The 24,307-nt window shown below is 34.7% G+C and overlaps 1 protein-coding gene across 1 annotated transcript in view; it reads right to left on the bottom strand.

Annotated features, from left to right (window-relative positions):
- ADAMTS19 (ADAM metallopeptidase with thrombospondin type 1 motif 19) overlaps positions 1-24,307 on the bottom strand; it is a 228,082-nt gene that overhangs the window by 39,938 nt on the left and 163,837 nt on the right. The window contains exons 16-18 of the mRNA XM_058539839.1: positions 22,736-22,816; positions 3,960-4,117; positions 44-197 (exon numbers count right to left, since the gene is read on the bottom strand). Of these exons, the coding sequence (XP_058395822.1) occupies positions 44-197; positions 3,960-4,117; positions 22,736-22,816 (393 nt within the window). The remainder of the gene's footprint in view (positions 1-43; positions 198-3,959; positions 4,118-22,735; positions 22,817-24,307) is intronic.

Raw genomic sequence — 24,307 nt, 5'->3', positions numbered from 1 at the left:
ACAACTGTTGTTTTGGAAAGACAAATATTGCAAAATCCTTCACCTCCTCCACATGTTGCATCGCAATCTTCCCAGCCTGTGTGTGTCCACATGAAAAGGGGTTCGGGTGCTTTAGAACTCTGATTCTCTGGAAGAGGGTCTGATGGGATAGTGTATTCATAGTGAAGACCATAATTCTGGTCTTGAAACAGCAGCACCTATAATATAAAATATAAAAGTGATCAAGGCAGATAGGTCAAAGTAGAGCACATTCCACGTGAAGCATAAAACTAAGGATACTGATACCTTAAAAGGCTTACTGCATGGTGTGTGTGCTCCTTTAATACATAGTAGAATTGTGACATTATTGCTTAGATGTTGAAACTGTCATACTTCTGAAAAGATTGGAGTTACACATTTATCTCTGAGCTAAAGATATCAAGAAAAAAAGCCCACTTGAATGAGGTCAGAGATACCAGATCATGTTCTTTCAAGCTGAAGGACTACACAGTTTCCCAAAGCATGGTACATGTATGAGATGACGTTGGTATGGGGGAACAGGGATATGTGTCCTATCTAACATCAGCATATAACCCACAATCTAATATCAAATGTAGCCTTTCCACTCATATAAAACTGAAAGATGGATAGTGAATCCCTGCATCAACAGAGGAAGAGGATAGAAGACTTTGGGGATTGTTTCACTCCATAAGGGTAGAGAACTTCTAAGCTAACTGGAGGACAAGAATTTTATTCCATGTATGCTTACAATTAACTTTTAATTTTGGTAAGGTTACTAATTTTCCATTTGTAGTAATGATCACTTCCTCTGAAAAGAAATTTATGTTAAAATGAACTTTTTAATAAATATTAACTTCATAATGGTACAGTTACGTACACATATGCAAGCAGTGCAATAAACCATAAAGGATGTATGAGAATGACTGAACTTTGGGCTACGATGGACTAAACCATAAGCAGGAATCATGTCTGTTTTGTTCTCCCCTGATTCCCAGTGCCAAGCTTAGAACTGTACCACCATGAGCAATCATACATGTTTCAAATGAAAGAAAAATAACTGCAAAATACTCATTTTAAATGAAAGAATGAATGAGAATATACGTTTCTTTATAAATGCATTTGCACAAAATATGTCAAGCAACTCCGTGGAAAATATCTATTCTACGGATCTGAGGGTTTATGGAAGCAATCTATATAATACAATGTGATGCATAAAAAAATATATATCTAAATTTTAAATTATGTTAAATTACTAGAGAACTTTGTTCAATATTTAACCTGTATCAAGGTAGCTGTAACGATAGGTAGTTTAGAGTTAACACGTCATGGAAAAAAAATTTAAATGAGCCCAATTTTAATTTTCTTTACTTCTTTTTCTCAAGATTCAACTCATATCAACAGAAATACTAAGATATATTTTAAGATGTGGATTGGGGAACTAGCATGATGGCATTATAAATCAATTATATCAATAATAAAAATAATAGTTTTTAAACTCACATATACAAAATATAGTGGGTACTAATTCTAAGGATATCATAGTGCTTATTTTGGCTTTAAATATCTCATTTGATGTTGCCAGTTCTAAGTGACTTTCAGCTAAATGGGTTAAAAAACAGAGAGTGAGAGATTAACTTACCTTGTTTATGCACTTAACCAGACTATTACATAGTTTTTAAATTGATGAAATGAACATATAAATAACAGCTATTTGCCAACTTATTTAAGTGAAAATGTGTCTATTTTTCCTAAAAACTACCTTTTCATTGATAGAACTTTAGATTGTCCTTGAATATCCAATGCCATTTAAAACAAAGACATTGGCTACAAAATCATTAGCTCTTTCTTAAACCATTTGAATTTGGCAGTGTTCTTTGCAAGAAGGAAAGTGTGACCGTGTTACAGCTGAGGGCACATATTGAAGCATGGCAGCAGAAGGTATTGCCTTTCAAAATTCAGTACCGGCTTTCAATCTGTAATAGTCATTAAAGAAAAATATCTTAAAAGTGCAGTTTCCCTTGGATTACTGAATAAATCCAGGTCACATAGATGCCTTCTTTTAGACATAGTTCACTGACTTTAATTATGTTTCATGCTTCCAGGAAAAACCTTGGTAATTACCAGTCAGATTGAGAATTCTGCATCAAGGAAACTCCCTCTGCCCAACCCTGAGGTCTCATATATACTGTTATAAGATTTTGAATTAGAGGCTCAGTAAAAGAGCCTCAGTCTTGTTCCATAAAAAAGTAGGTTACATTCACATAATACAGGCCACCTGATGGCATTTTCTGCAACCCAGTCATTAAAAATATGTTTGTTGTTGATAATATTGTTATTGTAAGTGACCCAATCATGGAAAGAGCCAGATATTGGTCATACAATGTTTGTTTAGTCTTTTTTTTTTCTCTCTCCAGATGGCACAGGACACAGAGTGGAGTTTCCAACTGAAATTAAATAATAGGATCCAAAGAAACTGGGGAGATGAATAAAATAATTATTCAAAGCATATGTATACTTATAAATCAAGGCTGTCTGGTGTAAAGAATTCAGATCTAAGCTTTATATCAGGACAGGCACCATAGAAGATTGATTAACACCTGGATTATTCACAGCTAAATAACTTATTGGGAGACACTGTGCACATTACTCAACCTTTTTCATACTTAAGTTTTTTTTTAATTTGTAAAATGGAATAATAATGATACATATCACACAGGGTTATGGTGAGGATTAAATGCTGTACTGAACATAAAGCATTTTTGGAAAGTGTCTGACTCTTAGTGCTCAATGAATGATGTATATTATTATTATTATTAAGATTCGGAACAGCAGGTCCCCACGCAACTCACCTCGCTCCCTTTATTCCTGTTGGTAAAGCCTATCAACTACAGTTCTATAAAACATTGTTATTAGAAATGTGGTCCATTGACCAGCAGTAGTGGCACCACCTGGGAGCTGGTTAGAAATGCAGATCTCAGGTTCCTCCCCAGACCAAACAGATCAGAATGTGCATTTTGACAAGAACCCCAGGTGATTTGCAGGCACATTAAAGTAGGAAGAGCAAAGGGGCCGATACGTGATTTGAGCCTCTGGCTCCTAGACTAGCAACATAGATGTCTCCAACTGAAGACAAATTCAACTTTAATTGTGTAGAGATATTAAATAACGTGCACACCACACTCCAAATAAACAGTCAGTTGATCACGTTTCAGAGTTGTTTTTATGTGTGGACTTAAGGAGGTGTTGAAGTGTCTGAATTTTAGACTTTGCTGCTAGGATGGAAAACACACCAGCTGCGCAGTCAGTCCTCTGGCCCCCGAGCCATTAGCACTGACTGCAACGATCACGGTCAAAAAGGGCATGTGAACCTGCCACCAGCTTGGGCGTAGAGCCCCATTGTTTTGCTTCTTCCACTCCAAAGTCTGTCCTGCCTATACCTAGTCTTTTACTACACGGTAAAGAGACTTATCATCCCAAACATTCAGACTTTCATAATTCTTTCTTTCTAGTAAGCAAACAGAACAGGGTAATCAGAAGCACTGTTAGATATATTTACTAAATCTATTCCCCGGGGACAATACCATTTTATACAGATTCAGACGCTGCCCATTTCATAGATGCATAAAATGCTATGATTTGCCATATTATAGCACTCTCTTTACAAACATCCACTCTTGTTAGTAAATGTGTGCTTTTAGGAAAAAGAGATTCCTTATTGCCTCGTAATTCACTTCTACTTTGACTTTGCGAATTCCCTAAAGCATCTTGTTCCTCTTGTGATAATTTCTGTTTTCAGACATCATGATTTAAAACACATTAAAAAAAAAAAAAACCCTAAAGCCCACCTCTTAAATGATTTTAAATGTCTACCTGACAATTCAAATTTGGAAAAAAGATTAGAGAAGGCATGGTGGGAATGTCCTTTGATTATGCAATGCTATGGATTCGTTCCCTCATACCAGGAGGTGTAAAGGTGATGTAGTGGGACCTTTGGCAGAGATCTTCTCCCAGAGGCCTCGTCTTACGTAATGGACAGTAGTTCCTGCTAAATTGAATGCTCCAGAGTGTTCAATCTTCCAGTCACTATTAATAGACTGTTTTCCAGTGTCTCGAAGAGCTATAAAGAGGTTCAAAAATATTATGAGAATTAACAGGTCAGCATCATTAATCAAAATCCACTTCACATGATTTCCTTAAAAACATTTCATTCATTTCTAAACTAATAGGTCAACACTCGCTGATGTAAAACACGAGGCATCTCCTCTTTGGGAAAGTCCACAATCATAGCAAATGCCACAGGCTCTCCTTCTCTCCTGAAGCCATCCACATCTACACGCCCACATTTATCTTTGCCTCCATGAACCTCTTGGACGCTTGATGTCTGTAACCCTTATTTTCCTCCTTAATCATTTATTCTTATGTCCTTAGTCATTTATTCTGTAACCTATTATTGTTTTAAGGCTATATATGTCTGTGTTGTCTATGCAACAATCCTATGAGCAATGTGAGGGCTGAAACTACATCTTACACATGTTCTGTATTTCTTAAAGTGTGTGATTAAAGAAATGCTATTAAATAGCATGTTAACCTACAGAACAAAATGACAGGGTTAAATTCATTACAAAACCATTCAAATATAATGTGTTGGTTTTAAAACAGAACTCAGGATCCCCCATTTTTTTGGTGTGTGTGTGAGGAAGATTGGCCCTGAGCTAATATCTGTACCAATCTTCCTCTATTTTGTATGTGGGTTGCCGCCACAGCATAGCTGCTGAGTGGCTTAGGTCCACCCCCGGGATCTGAATCTGGGAACCCAGGTTGCTGAAGCGGAGTGCACTGAACTTAACCACTAGGCCACAGGGTTGGCCCCCTCAGGACCCTTTGAACATATCTCATTTGTGATTTGTGTGCACAAAAATGAAAGATAAATGCTAATTCTTACCCACAAATAGCCACCATTTGTACGAGATTTTATAGAATAACTTTTTTTACCTGCATTTTTTTTCTCTTTTTTTTTTTGACTTGATCTCTATTACTATTTAATTAAGATTCATAACATGAAAGTGAGATGTCATGATTACCATTTAAATTAAGGATTCCTTTTTATTTTTTCTAAATGATTTTATTTCTTTTAATTTAAACTTTTAGACTCTCCCATATAATTGTATTCTCTTTCGAAAAGACATTTACATGAAGATTCATTGAAGAATTTTATGTCATAATTCTGTGAAAATATTTTGATGACTTAAGCTGATAAATCTTCCTAAATATTATTTAAACTAATTTCTATTTATTGAATATTTGAGAGTTTCCAAGTTTTTTATATTGTAAATAATGCTTAAATAAATATACTGTACACTAATTACGTGTATATCTAAATATTTCCCTTGGATAGAGTCCCAGATTTGGAATTACAGATCCAAAGATAATGAATATTTAAAGATTTTGAAAAACAATTTCAAATTGATTTTCATAAAGGTTGCATCAATTTATGCTCCTGTCAGTGACTGAGAGTACTGATTTCTGAAGACCTCCTTGGAAGCACCTTTCTCTTGTTATAATATTTAATCACGACTGAATAATTACATATCAAGTATCAGGTATAAATCAGGAAATACTCAAAGTCCTGGGACCTCCTAACACAAACAATATAAATATGTTCTCTGGCTTTGTTACATTTATAATCTAACTGGCAAGCAAGACATTAAGTTATATAAGTAACTAACTAATTATAATTATGCTGAAACTTTTGTGGGAGGAGTTAGGAAAGGCTGGCCTGAAGGATGTCCTTTACTGAGGATGTTAGCCAGGGGAAAACAGAAGCAGAAAAAGAGCATTCAGGAATGAGGAAACTATAAATGGAAGGTCTTAAAGCTCAATGCAGCTTGGTGAGAACCAGGAGGCAAGTGTCCAGGATGCCAAAAGCACTGAAGTAGATCACGAAGAGACAAGGCTGGAGAGGTAAGGAATAGCTAGACATTATAGGCCTTGTTAATATTTTGAGGTCTTTTTCTAAGAAAAAATATAAAGCTATAAGAGCTTTTGAACAGTATTGTGTAGAAAACGGACTGATGTAGGGCAAATTTAGATAGAGAAGTCAGGACAAAACGTTAACACTGTAGCCCAACTGAAAGTAATGGTGGCTTGGATTAAGGTAGAGGAGAGAAATATCAAAAGGAATTTAGGAGAGAAATTGATAAAATATGATGATGACTTGGTTGTTGTGGGTGAAAGAAGGTGTCAGGTATGATGCCAGGTTTCTAGGATGAGAAAATAAGTGGGTTATGATGGCAAATAATGAGATGGGAAAGACTAGTAAAAGAAATGGTTAAAGAGAAATATCAGGAGTTAATTCTGAATAATCTAGGTTTTTAAAAAGAATTTCTTCTTTTATTGCTATTGAGGTTAAAGATATTTTTCATTTGCTTATTAATCATTTGCATTTTTAATTTAAATCAATTAATAAATTATTAATTATCTGTTAAGGTTTTTCTGGTCCACTGAGGGATAGTCTAGTGCTTATATTCCCATTATTACAAGCAATGTATTAATAAAATCATTAAAATTTTACCTCATCACTTAATTGCTACCAAAAACACCTTTATCATGTACTGCATATAAAATATGTTTTAGATAAAATATTAAGAATATATGTTTCCAGATTTATGACAAATATGAGTATTAATTTTTACCTTGAATTTTACTTGAATTTACTTCTATTACTTGAAGGGGAAATATGTTGACAGTAAACTCTCAACACTTTGCAAATAGCTATCACCATCCACAAAGGATATACTTCAGATAATGTTAAATTCATTAAAAAAATAATGATTTTGCTTAAAAGGTAAAGTATTTCCTTGGATTTCTCTAAAGTCTGTTAAATATTTTGAGAAATTTTTTTGGCTTGGATTTGTACTGTAGCCAGTATTATTCCATTTTTTAATTTTTTAAAAATTTTTTTGGTGTATTTCAACATATATTTAGGGCACAATTATAAAGGAATATTTCCTAAAAATCTCTAATAAATATGCCTTAAAAAAAAAACTTCTGGGAGTGGTTATAGTACAACATTTAGACTCAATTGGTATTTGTGGAATTCAGTATTCTCCAGAAAATGGTACATACATGTACCTGAAAACCCACACAATCTATAAGCTTACCTCACATGAAGAATGAGTACTCTGGGTGTGTGATGTTTCCTGGTTTTTGTTTTTATTTTTAATTCGTTAGTTTTAAAAATGTGTTTTTAGAAAATCTTTTTCTGGCCATACCTGCATAACTGGAACTGCACTCTCTTTCCCACTGTAACGGCTATAAAAAACTAGACAATGTACGAAGCAACTGTTCTCAGATATCGGACAACTGACAACAGAGAACTGTGATCCCTAAGAGGAGAACAAACGTGATCTCTAAAATTGCCTGACTTTCTGCTAGAATATATTTACCAGACCCCACCACAGGGAGGGGGAACTCAAGCAGAACACAGATGACGAGGGCTTCAGTGAGATGAGGACAGAGAGAATGGAGATCAAATTGGCTAAGGCAGCTGGAATCTGTTTTATGGAGTATTGAAGATAGGGAGCTACACAGAGACAAACTCCAAAAATCTGCAAAGGTGTGCCTTTGAGCCTATGGCTAAATACTAAGCTGTAAAGAAGTGGGATGAGATTCCTCAAGGCTGGGAAAAGAGTAACTACCTAGGACCTGTAAACTGTACAACTCTTGGAGCTCATGTAGGGTTGCAAGATATGTAATCAGAGTAGAGAGATCTTACTGAACATACATAGACTTCAGTGGAGAACCTAGAAAGGCTGCCTATTAGAAATAAGGCTAGACTAGTTCTAGAATAAAGGCTACTCTAGACCCACCATAACAAAGCTTTACAAAAGTTTCAAGAAGTCAAGCTTATCTGCAAGTAAATTAGCTGTCCAGAAAAATGAAACTCAACACTCATTAATAAAGAACAATAAAATCCAGCCATTCAGCACTGGCACATTAATGGTGTCCAGCATCCAACCAAAAATTACTAGATATGTGAAGAACTCAGAAAATGTGACCCATAATCAGAGGAAAAAATCAGTCAATAAAATGAGACCCAGAAATAATAAAGATAATGGAACTAGCAGACCAAGACTTTAAGACAGCTTTATAAGTATGTCCAGTATGCACAAGAATTTAAAGAAAAATCTGTAATATTAAAGAGAATAACAAAAACTATAAAAAATAAGCAAATCAAATATCTCAGAATTGACAAATATAATATCTGAAATAATAAGTCACTGTATGGGCTTAAGAGCAGATTAGGCATTGCATAAGACATCAGTGAACTTGAAGAAAAGCAAATAGACTAGAAACTAACTGGAATGCAGAGAGAAAAAAAATGCTGAGGAAAGTGAACAGAGCATCAGTGACTCAGGAAAATATCTGGTAGACAAACATAGGTGTAATTGGAAGTCCAGGAGAGGGGAGGAGGGCGCACAAAAATTCTTTGAAGAGATAATGCTCAAAATTTCCCGAAATTTGATGAAAACCATAAACTTACAGATCTAAAAAGTATAATCGAACCCAAGCAGGATAACCACAAAGAAAGCCATATCAAAGAATATCATAATCAAACTGCTGGAACCCAATGATAGGGAGAACAATCTTAAAAGTGATCAGAGAGGAAAAAGGCACATTATGTACAAGGGAAAAAAATTAAGAATTCTCTGGATAAACCATCAGAACTAATGCAAGCCAGAAGACAGTGAAATACTACCTTTAAAGTGAAAGAACAAAACAAAACATAACAAAATAAAGCAAAACAAAACAAAACATATAATTCTATATCCAGTGAAAATATCCTTCAGCTATGAAGGCAAAATAAATATATTGTTAGACAAACAAAATGTGAGAAATTTTGCTGCCAGCAGACTTGCTGTACAAGAAATGTTCAAGGATATTCTTCAAGCTGAAAGAAGATGCTTCCAGATGGAAACAGGTATCTATGTGAAGGCATGAAGCATGTTGATACTGGCAAATGTATAAAAATATATAAATAATTTTTTTCATTAATAAATTATTTATAATATAATTGACTATTTAAAGTAAAAATGATTACAATGTATTTTGGTGCTTAAAGTATATGTAGAAATAAATTGATTATTTGACAGGTAGAAAGAAAATGCGGAATAACACAAAGGAGGGAAAGCAGGTAAAGGGAAGTACACTATTTTAAGGAACTTACATTACACACAAAGTGGTATAGTTTGAAGGGAGACTGTAATAAGTTAAACACACATATTGTAAATCCTAGAACAACCATTAAAAATATAAAACAAAGGCTATCTTTAGCTAATAAGCAAGTAAGGAGACTAATGGAATATTAAAAAAATACTCAGTCTAACAGAAGCCAGAGAAACAGGAAAAAAGAAATACAAAGGAATGGAACACAAACAAAAAAATCCAATATGTCCATAACTATATTATATTTAAATGCATTAAGGATATTGGTTATAAGAGAGATTGTAGACCAGAGGGAAAAAAAAGACCCCATTCTATTCAATTTACAAGAACGTATTTTTAAAATAAAACATCAGTAGATTAAACCTAAAAGGATGCAAAAAATTAAGCATGCAACACTAATCATGAAAAAAGATGTGTTGGCTATATTAACATCAGATAGCATGGACTTCAGGGCAAAGAATATTCCCAGAGATAAAAAGAGAATTTTTTAAAATATCACTTAAATTTAAATTACTTTAAATGTAAAATTTTAAATGACATTTAAAATTTATTAAGGAAACCATAAAATTCTACATGTATAATCATGTAGCATCAAAATGCATGAAGCAAAAACTGACATGATTGAAAGGAGATATAGAAAAATCCACAGTTTTAGTTGATTTCAATACTTCACTTTCCTTAATTAATAAAACAAGAAGAAAATCAATAAGACTATAGAAGACTTGAACCACATGGAGCTAACTGATATTTAGAGAAGAGCCAGCAATTGCAGAATATAAATTTTCTTCAAGTATAAATGATTGGATTGGTGGTTACCAGAGGGGAAGGGGGGAAGGGGGAGGGCAAAGGGATAATTCTGCACATGTGTGTGGTGATGGGTTGTAATTAGTATTTGGGTGGTGAACATGATGTAATCTGTGCAGAAATAAAAGTATAATGATTTACACCTGAAATTTATACAATGTTATAAACCAATGTTACTGCAATAAATAAAAAATTAAAAAAAAAAAAAAGTATAAATGGAACATTAACCAACCCAGGCTGCCATGAAACAAGTCTCAATTGAAATCACACTCAGTATAATTTCTTACACACACATTTAAAGTAGAAATCAATAACAAAATATCCATTAAAAAATCTACAAATATTTGAAAATTAAACAATACATTTATAAATAAGCCATAGGTCAATGTAGAAATCACAATGGTAATTTGAAAATATTTTGAACTAAATATACAACATATAAAAATTGTAGAATGCAGCTAAATCACTGCATAAATGGATAAATTGTCATATTAGGAAAGAATAAAGGACTAAAATCAATTATCTAAGTTTTGACCTTAAAAGGGTATAAAAAGAGCAATTTAAGACTAAAGTAAGTAGGATGAAAATAATAAAGAGCAGAAGTCAATTAAATAGAAAGCAGATTAACAACAGAGGCAGTCAGTGATTTCAAAAGTTGGTTATTTTAAAAGATCAAAAACTGATAAAATTCTAGTTTGATTAAGAAAAAAGACAAATTAGCAATATCAGAAATGAGAGAAGGAATATTGCTATAATGCTTACAGATATTGTAGTGTAATAAGGAAATATTATAAACAACTTTAAGACAATAAGTTTGATAAGGTAAGTGAAATAGATTCTTTGAAGACACTGATTACTAAATCTGACACAAGAAGAAAAAGAACTTCTGGATAGTCATATACATATATATGTATATGTATACATACACACACACACATATTAAAGAAATTAAGTTTGGATTTAAAAACCTTCTCACAAAGAAAATATCAGTGTTCAAACATTTAAGGAAAAGTTTTACCAGTCTTTCACAAAATTTACTATAAAAAAGAACAGGAGGGGCACAGCGTTCTTCAAATGGCTAAAAAAATGTTATTTTTCTTGAGGTAGATAATAAATATAAATATCTGCATTTTATTGCTTCCTTTCTAACTAACCCATTGGTCAAGAATTTTTATTTGTATCTATTAAACATTCATGAAAGTTATACTTTTTTATACTCTAGATACAAGTTATCTTCAAGATAAGCTTATCACAAATATTTTCTCTGACACTATGGTTTGCCTTTTCATTTTCATAACGGTGTCTTTTATTTTTTTATTTTTTTATTTTTATTTTTTTTTTTGTGAGGAGATCAGCCCTGAGCTAACATCCGCCAATCCTCCTCTTTTTTTTTTGCTGAGGAAGACGGCCCTGGGCTAACATCTGTGCCCATCTTCCTCCACTTTATATGGGACGCCGCCACAGCATGGCTTACCAAGCAGTGCGTCGGTGCGCGCCCGGGATCCGAACCAGCGAACCCGGGGCCGCCGCAGCGGAGCGCGCGCACTTAACCGCTTGCGCCACCCGGCCGGCCCCCATAACGGTGTCTTTTAAAGAGCAATAGTTTTACTTTTGATGAAATCCAACATATTCATTTTTGGGTGGAGGGGTTGGCATTTTTGCCGTCCCTCGTAAAGAAATCCTTGCTTACTACAATGTCATGAATATGTTTCTCTTATGTTTTTTGCTACAAATTTTAGAGTTTAGCACTTTTGCTTAGATCTCCAATTCATTTTGAGTTAATTTTTGTGTATGATGTGAGGTAGAGACCAAAGTTCAATTTTTTTCCTCATAAATATCCATTTATTCTAGAATTATTTGTTTAAAGAGCACCCTTTCCCTCTGCAATACCTCAACACTGGTTGAAAGTCAGTTCACTCCACATTTGTGTCTTTGGTTTCACTGTGATGATGAATTTGTCAAATTTTCTTTGTCAATTTTTGCCTTAAAACTTTGAAGCTATATTCCTGGTTCATATAATTTAAAAATTATAATATCTTTCTGATAAATTGAATTTTTTTATAATTATTTTGTGACTTTTTTTATTTCAAACAATACATTTTTCTTTAAAGTGAGTTTTGACATACATTAGTATGGCTATATCAGTATTCTTTGGGTTTGCATTTTTCTGGTTTCATTTTCCATTCTTTGATTTTCAGTTTTTGTGAATCTTATGTTTTATATATGCCTCTTATGATTACCATATACCTGATTTATTTTTAAAATCCAGCCTGATAATTTTTGTATTTAACTAGAGATTTTAGTTGTTAAATATTTATTAAGACTGCTGGTACATTTTGATTTATATCATCCTGTCTTGTGCTTTCTTTTTTCCTGCTTGCTGTATATTTGTTCTTTTTTTCTATCTTGTTTTCGATTGATTGAGTTTTTAAATTTAATTTTAAAAATTACATTTGGTTCTTTAAATATGTGTTTGGTCAATTTTTGTTTATTCCCATTTTTAAATCCTTCTTTTAGATATTCAAATATAGTAACCATAATATTTTTACATTTTCTGCATATGACACATTACATATGTCTGATGTTGCTCTCCCTTATTTTTACTGTGATTTGCTCATAGTGTCTATTTCCTTATGTGTTTCCTTAACTTCTTTTTTTTACTATAAAATTACAGTTGAACTTCATAGAATTCCTTTGAGGCTTGGTGAAGGGACATTACTTCAAAAGGGATTTGCATTTGCATATGCCAACCACGTTGGTGACCTCATTAAAATAAATATCTTGGGGGTTTTGGACTTCAAAGTTAGGGTAAATTGGTGCTGCAAATTCATGTGAGCATTTGTTCTGGGTTACAAATTCTCAGGGAAGCTGATTTCCTACCTCCACCTAGTACCAAAGCTAACATAGACACATTTCCTTTCTTTCTCCTTTTATGGTGCAAATGAACTTTTATCTCTCCTTCACACCGAGCTTGTAGTCCTTTGGGGTCCTGCTTTATGCAAGGGTCTCCTATTACAGTCTCCACTTAGTAAAGGTCTTAGGCTTTGTTTTCTGTCCACAGGACTCCTTGGCTCTCAAAGTCTAAACTGGTCACCAGGATTAAGCATAGGTGGGGCTTCAGTCAGTCTAATACTCTGGATTCCTGTTCTCACTTTGTTTTTGGCATGCGAGGTTCCTTTAATATCTTTCCAGTTCAGAGGTAAATTTAAAAGGTGTTCTTTTTTTTCTCCTTTTGTATTTTGCTTAACATTTTAAATTGTTTTTAGCGAGAAGTTTTTCCGTAGTGGGCTGCACGCAAAACTGCAGGCAAAGTAAATTGACCCATATGACCTTGTTCAGATTTTAAAAAATTATAAGCTATAATGATTTTGTAAAGATGTAACATATGGTCTATCTGAACTATTCGCCATTTTAGACTTTTTGATAAATTATTAACAAAATAATAAAGCCAAGATCTTCAGAAAAGCAGATAATTGAATATGGGATTACAACTCAAAGAGAGAGTAATGAAAAAGAACAATTGTATTGGGAGGGAATTTAACGTCTCCTACGAGATAATATATAGTTTGATGTAGACAAGTTAATTTGTTAAAGAATGATCAGTTTGCCAGGAAGTGATTTATTATCCTTTCTTTTTGCTAAACCTAGTTCAGATGAAGATTTTCAATGACTTCTTTCCAATGCCCGAAGGAGCCTTTAGGAAATGTGATTTATGATCTGCATTCTCTGCCATTCTTTAGAGAATACATCTCACAGGCTTGAAATTTGGGATTTTAGGCTTGAAATCTAGGATTTTAATACTGTGTCATTTCTTTTTTTCCCCCAAATTTGCCCCTTATCTATGCGCCCTATCTCAGTAAATGTCATTCTTTGCCCAGTTGTTGCAGCCAGAAAGCTAGAAGTCATCCTTGAATCCTCATCTTCTATCAATACTCACATCCATTTTTCAACAAGTTTTATCAGTTCAACTTCTTCAATGTCTCTGGAAGCCATTGGGTTTTTCTCATTTCTATTCTCTCAATTGGATTATGCAACTGGTCTCTTTGTCTTCATTCCTGCACACTTCCACTAATTCATCAGGATAATTGCTTTTTCCTCTGTTAAGCAAGTAAGGAAATTTAGTGGGTTCTTGAATAAACATGGTAACATAGTAGTATTTTCAACATTGATTTAATCTCCAGAGTAGTAGTCAGGATTTTTAGGAGCACTGATGCTCTTTCCTTATACAAGTAAACGACTCTGGTAACTTAGGCCTAATGCTAAGCACAAGGAAAATTGACAATAATAAGGCCAGGTGCTTAACACAGATATGTGATTCCAATTTTAAACTGAATGGTCTTTTAATAACAAAAAGTGATTGGAGATTTATGTTTAGAGATCTGCATCAGGGAAAGAAGATGAGATCTGGCAGGCTTGGAGGTAGTGATTAGGGAAAAAAACAGATATTTCATGATTTGTATTCCCCTGAGTTAATTCTATAAGACAATTGATCACGTCAGTTAAGAAAAGGGGCAAAAGAGGGAATTTAGGGGAAGTTCAAGGAAAATTTATTCATATATGACATCTACTTTAAAACCACAAGTATTGCATGGAAGGCAATGATTAAAAAAGAAAAAGTAAAAAAGATACATTAGGAATCAGATACCATGGCCACATTGCTTGTGTTTAAATCCAGGATCATAGCTTTATAGATGTGTGACCTTGGGACAGAAACTTAAACCCTCTGTTCCTCTATTCTCTGATTTTAAAAATTTGGAAATTAGTGGTGCCTACTTCATAGAGTTGTTGTGAGGATTTATTTAACGAATATATTTAATGCACTGGCCCATACTAATCACTATATAAGTGCGAACTATCTTTTCTTAATTGAAATTCACTCAGGAAGTCTTTATTTCCTTTGTGTCGGACTCTGTTTTAGTTACTGTAGCTATAGCTCTGAGCAAAATGATCCCTGCCTTCAAGAATTCACAATAGAGATAGACAATATAAAAGCATTCACGTAAACAAAAAAGAAAATTCAGACAGTGACAAGTGCTATAGAGAAAATAAAGCAGGACGATGTAGTAGGGAGTGGCTTGGTTAGGGGTCACAGTGGATACGGAGAGAAAGTGATAGATATGAACTGCTGATGTATTGTATTAGAATGGTAGAGAGAGTTATCAAGGAGAACCGCTAGTTTTGGTATAAGCTACTGGATAGAAATTGGTGACTGTGGTAGGATGAATAATGGCCCCCCAAAAGATATTTACGTCCTAAAAGATAGATATCATATAAAGTATCTTTTCTGACCACCATGCAATGAAGTTAGAAATCAATAACAGAAGGAAAATTGGAAAATTTGCAAATTGGCAGACATGAAACAAAATACTCCAACAACGAATGGATCAAAGAAGAAATCACAGGGAAAATTAGAAAATATCTTGAGACAAATGGAAATGAAAACACAACATACTGAAACTTACAGGACCCAGTGAAAGCAGTGCGATGCGGGAAGTTTATAGGTATAAACACGTTAAAAAAGAAGACAGACCTCAAATTAACAATCTAACTTTAAAAGTAAAGGAACTAGAAAAAGAACAGACTAAACCCCAAACTACCAGAAGGATGGAAATAGTAATGATTAGAGCAGAGATAAATGAAATAGAGAACAGAAAAATAACAAAGCAAATCAACAAAACCAGAAGTTGCTTCATGAAAAGAGCAATGAAATTGACAAACCTTTGGCTATATTGACTTAGAAAGAAAAAGAGACAACTGAAAAATCAGAAATGAAAGTGGGGGCATTACAATTGATGCTACAGAAATAAAAAGGGTTTTAAGAAAGTACTATGAACAACGGCATGCTAAGAAAGTGGATAATCTAAATGAAATGAACAAATTCCTAGAAACACAAAATCTACCAAGACTGAATCACAAAGAAATAGAAATCCTGTACATACGTATAACTAGTAAAGACACTGAAGTAGTAATCAAAAATATCCCAACAAATAAAAGCCCTGGACCTTAGGGCTTCACTGGTAAATTCTAGCAAATATTTAAAGAAGAACTAACATCACCCTCAAATTTTGCAAAGAATTGAAGTGGGGGGACAACTTTCTAAATCATTTTATCAGGCCACTTCTTTCCTGATACCAAAGCTAGACAAAGGCACTACAATAATAGAACGCTACGGACGAATTTCCCTTATAAAATATTGATGCAAAAATCCTCCACAAAGTACTAGCAAACCAAATTCAGCAGCACAAGCGGCATCCAAATCAGAAAGGAAGAAGTAAAATTATTTCTATGCACAAATGATATGATCTTATATGTAGAAAACTAAATATTCTACAAAAAGCCCATAATAACTAATAAATGAATTCAGCAAAGTAGCAGGATACAAATTTAACATACAAAAAGCAGTTGTGGGGCCGGCCCAGTGGTGTAGTGTTAAGTTCGCATGGTCCGCTTCAGTGCCCCGGGGTTCATGGGTTTGGATCCTGGGCGCGGACGTACGCATCACATGTCAAGCCATCCTGTGGCAGGCATCCCACATATAAAGTAGAGGAAATGGGCACAGATGTTAGCCCAGGGACAGTCTTCCTCAGCAAAAAGAGGAGGATTGACAACAGATGTTAGGTCAGGGCTAATATTCCTCACCAAAAAAGAAAAGAAAAAAAGCAGTTGCATTTCTACACAGTAACAATGAACAATCTGAAAAGGAAATTAAGAAAACAATTGTATTTACAATAGCATCAAAAAGAACAAAATACTTGGGAATTAACTTAACCAAGGAGGTTAAAGATTTATACAATGAAAACTACAAGACATCGCTGAAAGAAATTAAAGAAAACATAAATAAATGGAAACACATCTCAGGTTCATGAACTGGAAGCCTTAATATTGTTCAGTTGTCAACATTATCCAAAGTGACCCACAAATTGAATGCAATTCCTATCAAAACCCCAATGGCCTTTTTTGCAGAAATAAAAAACCTATCCTAAAATTAATATGGAATCTCAAGTGACCATGAATAGCCAAAACAATCTTGAAAAAGAGAAACAAAGCTGGAGACTCACACTTCCTGATTTCAAAACTTACTAGAAAGCTAAAGTAATCAAAACAGTGTGCTACTGGCATGAAAACAGACACATAAACCAATGGAATAGAACAGAGATCCCAGAAATAAACCCTCACATAAGTGGCCAAATGATTTTTGAGAAGGATGCCAAGATCATTCAACGGAGAAAGGACAGTCTTTTAACCAGCTGGGAAAACTGAGTATCCACTTGCAGAAAAATGAAGTTGGACCCTTAACTAACACTATAGACAAAAATTAACTCAAAATGGATCAAAGATCTAAATGTAAGACCCAAAACTATAAAACTCTTAGAAGAAAACATAAGGCAAAAGCTTCAAGACATTAAATTTGGCAATGATTTCTTAGATATGGCACCAAAGGCACAGGTAATAAAAGAAAAACAGACATATTAAACCTCACGAAAAGTAAAAACTTTGTGCATCAAAAGACACTATTAACAGAGTGAAACTCCACAGAATTCGAGAAAATATTTGTAAAGCATATATTTGATAAGGGATTAATATCCAGAATATATAGAGAACTCCTAAAACTCATCAACAACAAAAAAACAACATAATTCAAAAATGAGCAAATGCACTTGAATAGACATTTCTCCAAAGAAGATATACAAATGGCCTACAAGCACACAAAAAGATGCTCAATGTCACTAATCATTAGGGAAATGCAAATCAAGACCACAATGAGATATCATTTCACACCCATTAGGATGGCTACTATCAAAACAAACAGAAAAAAAACAAGTGTTGGTGAGGATATAGAGAAACTGGAACTCTTGCATACACTGTTGGTGGGAATGGAAAATGGCGTGGCAACTGTGGAAAACTGTATGGCAGCTCCTCAAAAAATCAAAAATAGAATTACCATATGATCCAGCAATTCTACTTCTGGATATATACTCAAAAGAAAGAAAAGCAGGGTCTTGAAGAGATATTTGTATATCCATGATCATAGCAGCATTATTTACAATAGTTAAAATATGGAAGCAACCCACGTATCCATGATAAATGAATGGATAAGCAAAATGTGGTATATACACACAATGGAGTATTATTCAGCCTTAAAAAGGAAGGAAATTCTGACACAATCTATAGCGTGGATAAATCTTGAAGACATTATTCTAAGTGATATAAGTCAGTCACAAAAGGACAGTTACCATATGATTCCACATATATGAGGTCTGTAGAGTGGTCAAATTCATGAAGGTAGAAAGCATAATGGTGGTTACCAGGGGATAGGAGGAGCAGGGAATGGGGAGCTATTGTTTAATGGGTATAGAGTTTCAGTTTTGTAAGATAAAAAGAGTTCTGGAGATGTTAGCTCCAGGCAAGTCTTCCTCAGCAAAAAAAAAAAAGAGAGTTCTGGAGATGGATGGTGGCAGTGGTTGCACAACAAAGTGAATGTATTCAATGCCACTGAACTGCCCATTTAACATAGTTAACATGGTAAATTTTATGTTATGTGTGTTTTACCACAATTAAAAAAAAAAAAGGTTGGGCCGGCCCCGTGGCTTAGCGGTTAAGTGCACGTGCTCCACTGCTGGCGACCCGGGTTCGGATCCCGGGCGCGTACCGACGCACCGCTTGTCTGGCCATGCTGAGGCCGTGTCCCACATACAGCAACTAGAAGGATGTGCAGCTATGACATACAACTATCTACTGGGGCTTTGGGGAAAAAATAAATAAATAAAATTATTAAAAAAAAAAAAAAAGGTTATTAAGGGAAAAAAAGATATCCATGTTCAAATTCCTGAAACTTATGAATGCTACCTTATATAGGAAAAAAATAAATAAATGATCTTGCAGATACAATTAAGTTAAGGATCTTGAAATAGGGAGATTATCCTGGATTATCCAAGTGGGCCTGAAATGCAATCACACGTACCCTTATACAAGGTAGGAAGAGAGAAAGCTGAACACAGAAAAAAAGAAGTCAATGACACTAGGGAATAGAACTACCATATGATCCAGCTATTCCACTGTTGGGTATTTATCCAAAGAACTTGAAAACACCAATTTGTAAAGGTACATGCCCCCCTGTGTTCATTGCAGCGTTATTCACATCTGCCAAGAATTGGAAGCAACCTAAATGCCCATCAAGGGACGAATGGATAAAGAAGATGTGGTATATATACACAATGGAATACTACTCAGCCATAAGAAACGATGAAATCCAGCCATTTGTGATAACATGGGTTTGAGGGTATAATGCGAGGTGAAATAAGTCAGAGGGAGAAGGTCAAATACCGTATGATTTCCTTCATTAAGTAGTAGATAATAACAACAATAAACAAACACATAGGGACAGAGATTGGATTGGTGGTTACCAGAGGGGAAGGGGGGAGGGAGGAGGGCGAAAGGGATAATTCAGTACATGTGTGTGGTGATGGGTTGTAATTAGTATTTGGGTGGTGAACATGATGTAATCTATGCAGAAATAGAAGTATAATGAGATACACATGAAATTTTTACAATGTTATAAACCGATGTTACTGCAATAAACAAAAAATTAAAAAGAAAAAATAGGGGAAATTGGGGGAGGAGAGCAGAGGGGATGTATGAGAATTCTCTATTTTCTGCTCAATTTCTGTAAACTTAAAACTACTCAAAAATTAAAGTCTATTAATTAAAAAAACAAAAAAAGAATTAATTCTCCTGGGTGACATTGTCCAAGCTACGGTTTTAAACAACTTCATTGAGTTATAACTTACATACTAAAGTTCCACCCACTGAAAATGTGTCATCCAGTGATTTTTAGAGAATTTAGATAATCATGCAGTCATCAACACAATTCAGTTTGAGAAGATTCCTTGTGTCTGTTTGCAGTTAATCCCTACTTCTAAACTCCACCCCAGGCAGCCATGAATCTGGTTTCTGTCTCTATAGTTGTGCATTTTCTAGATATTTCATATAAATGGAATCATACAATAAGTAGTCTTTGCCTCTGGCTTCTTTCACTTAGCATGATCTTCTTGAGGCTCATTCATGCTGTTGTACATATCGGTAGATTATTCTATTTTATTAATAAGCAGTATTTCAATATATGGATATGCTTCATATTGTTTATCCATTTACCAGTGGATGGACATGTTTTTGGCTATTGTGAATAAAGTTGCTGTGAACATTCACCTACCAAAAAAAAAAAAAAATGACACTAGGGAGGCAGATATTGGAGTGATGTGGTCACAAGCAAAAGAATGCTGGTAGCCACCAGAAGCTGGAAGAGGCAAGGAATGGACGCTCCACTAGAGTCTCCAGAGAGAGCCTGGCTTTGCAGACACCTTGATTTTTGGTCTAGTGAAATTGATTATGGCCTCCAGAACTGTGAGACAATACATTTCTGTTGTTTTAAACCACGAAGTTTACGGTAATTGTTACAGCAGTCATAGGACACTAGTATAGCAACATTTACTGCAGTAGAGAAAACTAAAGGAGGAAGAGGTTTCAGCACGAGCTGGAAAAAAGTTTTTGATTTAGACTTATTATTTCTGAGGTGCATATGAGACATCTGGTAATTTACATCAAATAAACATGGAAAGTTGGGGCCAGCCTGGTGGCGTAGTGGTTAAGTTCACGCGTTCTGCTTCGGTGGCCTGGGGTTCTCAGGTTCAGATCCCCGGCGCAGACCTACACACCACTCATCAAACCATGCTGTGGTGGCGTCCCACATATAAAGTAGAGGAAGACGGGCACGGATGTTAGCACAGGGCCAATCTTCCTCAGCAAAAAGACGAGAATTGGCAACAGATCTTAGCTCAGGGCTAATCTTCCTCACCAAAAATAAATAAATAAATAAATTAAACAAACAACAAACATGGAAAACAATGGAGCTAGATGCAATTCCCCAGGGAGATAGTATATCAGGGAAGAGAGCAGGGCCCAGGCTTCAGCCCCACAGTATGGGAACATTTGGAAACCATGTAGAGGTTGAGAATCCAGCAAAACAGACCAGTAAGGGGCTTCTAACGAGGTACAGGCTCTCAGGTCTTAGAAGCCAAAAGAAGAAAGTATTTAATGAACTGAGGAGAGGTCAACAGTTTTGAATGCTGTTTATAGGTCAAATAACATGTGACCATTGGATTTGTTAACATGGAGGGCATTTGCTGACCTTGACAAAAGTAGCTACTGTAGAGGTGAGACAGAAACAAGACTGGATTGGTTGAAGAGCCTGGGAAGTAAGGGATTAGAGAAGGCATGGAGATGTCCCTTTGGAAAACTGGCTGGTTTATTTAGCCACATTTGTTAGGTTACTAAAAATCATACTACAATGTAGACTTTTGCAGAATTTGAGAAAACTTCCTTTGAGACATCTATATTCCCTTCCAGCTTGGGAAAAAAGAAAACATATTCCCAAGTGTAATAGCCAATTGTCTGTTATTGAATGAATGCATTGAAATTGTCTAGATTTTGCACAGAGTCTCCAATAACTGGGTGTTAGAGCTTTAGTCTGAATTTGGATATCTGGGATGATCTACTTGCACGCAAAATGCATTTAAAATCCATAGTAGGTAAAAATAGATAAAATTTGTATATTAGTAATAACAAACTAATGAGCATGTCACATGACAAAGGATTTCTTTTACTGTCCCCTTTCCTCAAATTTTCCTACTCCCAGAAAGCAAACACTAAAGAGAAAAATAATTCAATCTGAGTGTAGACTATTTTCAATATTGCAGAGTAGAAACAATCATGTAATATTGGGTTATTTTCCATGTACAAAGTGTTTCCCTATTGGGACATTATTTCTTATTTGAGAAGGAATAATGAGGACATTATTTTTGTTAAAAAAAAAAACCAGAAAAGAACTGAAGCCTTTCTTTAAAGATAATATAAATACAATGTTTAAATTCTGGAAGAATATTTAATCTTTTGCCAGACCTAATCACATTAGATCCCTCCATCTGTGGGTGCCTTGACTGTAACGTTTCACATGACTTAGTTTGAAATTTTAATATGTAAGCAATATGTATTTTGACAACTTAGTACTTTCTTTCATATATTTAAAAATCATTAATTGGCCTAATTAAAATTGCTGATACAATTCTTTCCACAAGCAATTCTTAAAAATTTAAAATACTCTCTTCATAGGTGAGTGTACCTGAAGTGAGGTAAGAGAGAGCATCGTTTCCCATTAAAAGAACAAGTCCTTTTAGTATGTAGAAATTTTTTTTAAGACTCTCACAGGATTTCCTAATTCTAAAGTAATCATTATATAGCCATACACACACCTATATGCATGCATTTGCATATGCACTAAAATGAATATGTGTATATGTATGTATGTATACATATGAAATAAATATATTTATAAAATATATTTATATATGTGCATATATATGAAGTAAAACATACCCAAATCCTCCAATGAGTGCTTTTTTTTTAACACAGACTAACATGTGGAAGCAATTTATACCCCCCCTGAAAATATATAGACAACTAGATTTCTTTTGTTCCTGGGAAGTCCCTGGGAGAGAAGGAAAGAAATTTCCTACTTGCTATGACAAGAGGTGCTTCCTGGGAAATTCAAACATGTAACTAGAAGCAGACTGGCATCCCTGGCATCACAGAACTCTAGGGCGGGGAGCTGGGCTCGTAGTTGGATTGGCTCTGCGTGTGTGACACAGGTTACCTAAATAGCTATGTGCCGGCCTTTCCTCCACGACTTTGATTCTTCTTGCTCCAGCAGGTATCACCAGCACTTCTACGTAACCTGTAAGAGTCAATAAAACACGAAATAAATCTTGAGTTCTCATAAGATCTTTTTTCTTAATTGACTTGCCGTCTTTTTTTTCTTTTGGTTTTGGTTTTTGCTATATTTCAATACCTATATAAAGAAAAAATTTATGTACGTATAAAAGCTGTCAATTTCAAATGGAGTAGTTTCTTGGAAAGATGTTGAGTTTATCAAGGGCAAATAGGCCATTGTATTTTTGCGTAAAAAAGCTCAATGATATCTTCTGAATTGTGAGGAGAGGACAAGAGCACAACAGAATAGCCCGGTTAGAAACAGAGTGAAACTTGGAACAGAGCAAATAACCTCAGATTCTGCTCATGGAACACCTTTAAGTTAGAAAGTGTGGGGAAGAAGGAAAGGCAGCTGGAGTGAATACAGCTGGTGGGAATCAGGTCCCTGGAGGAGTTGGGTATAGGACAAGAGAGACCAAGAACTCCCTGAGGAGATTAACAAAGGGTTTTCAGACTGGGGCTGGAGACCAGTAAGTGTAAGACCACACCAAGCAATCTAGTGGCACCCCAGGTGTGAAACAGCTAGAAGCAAGACACAATTAGGTGTTTCTTACGAAAGGTTTTTCAGCAGAGGTTAGGAATGTAACTCTTGAAGTGAAATAAGATAAAGTGGGACAGAAGAGAGAGTGTGCAGAAAAAGACAAAATCAAGACTTCATCTAGTGCAAAATAGTGATAGAGCAGACGCCTACTGTAGGCTGAACAGTTATGTTTTAAAATTATATTAAAATAATATTTAATATTCTTAGTATTTCTGAGTAGCTCCATATATCTCATAAAAGTCTAATGTTAAAGATACTTATTAAAAAGGCACAGTAGCTAATCCCTGAGTTGTCTCCTGTTGATTAATTATTCAAATTCCTGAAACTGTTTACAATTATTTGGTGTATACCAAAAGGTAGCATACACCCCTCCTGGAAGTGGTTAGAATTAGAAGCATGTGTTTCTCAAATCATAATTTCCATTAGTGAACATTGCTTATTCAATTTAACCATTTTTAGTAACACCAAATCAGACAAGCACTATCATTTTGCTGCATGAACAAAATAGACATTGATGAAAATAGAAACAAATGCTTACTGTCTATTTGTACATAGAAGTAAAGGAAGAAGGTCTGTGCACTCAATGAGCTTATAATTGAATTGGAAAGACTGGGCACAAATATTTTATATAAATACGAGTTAAATAAAACTTCAAAAATTATGTTAAAAAGATAATATGCAAAATGATATGATTAATTGCCTCTTGAAGAATATAAACCAATGTTTAAACTATCCTTCTCTGATCACATCATCATTCAAAAGATTTGCTGCTATTTTTAACTCACAGAAGTAGGATTTTTTTTTGCTTTTTTCCTTTATTTATTTATTTATTATTATTATTTTTTTTGGTGAGGAAAACCAGCCCTGAGCTAACATCCGATGCCAATTCTCCTCTTTTTTGCTGAGGAAGACTGG

Source organism: Diceros bicornis, chromosome 1 (genome assembly GCF_020826845.1).
Source record: "Diceros bicornis minor isolate mBicDic1 chromosome 1, mDicBic1.mat.cur, whole genome shotgun sequence".
NCBI classification, from domain to species: Eukaryota; Metazoa; Chordata; class Mammalia; order Perissodactyla; family Rhinocerotidae; genus Diceros; species Diceros bicornis.
This window is presented reverse-complemented; position numbering and strand designations above follow the sequence as displayed.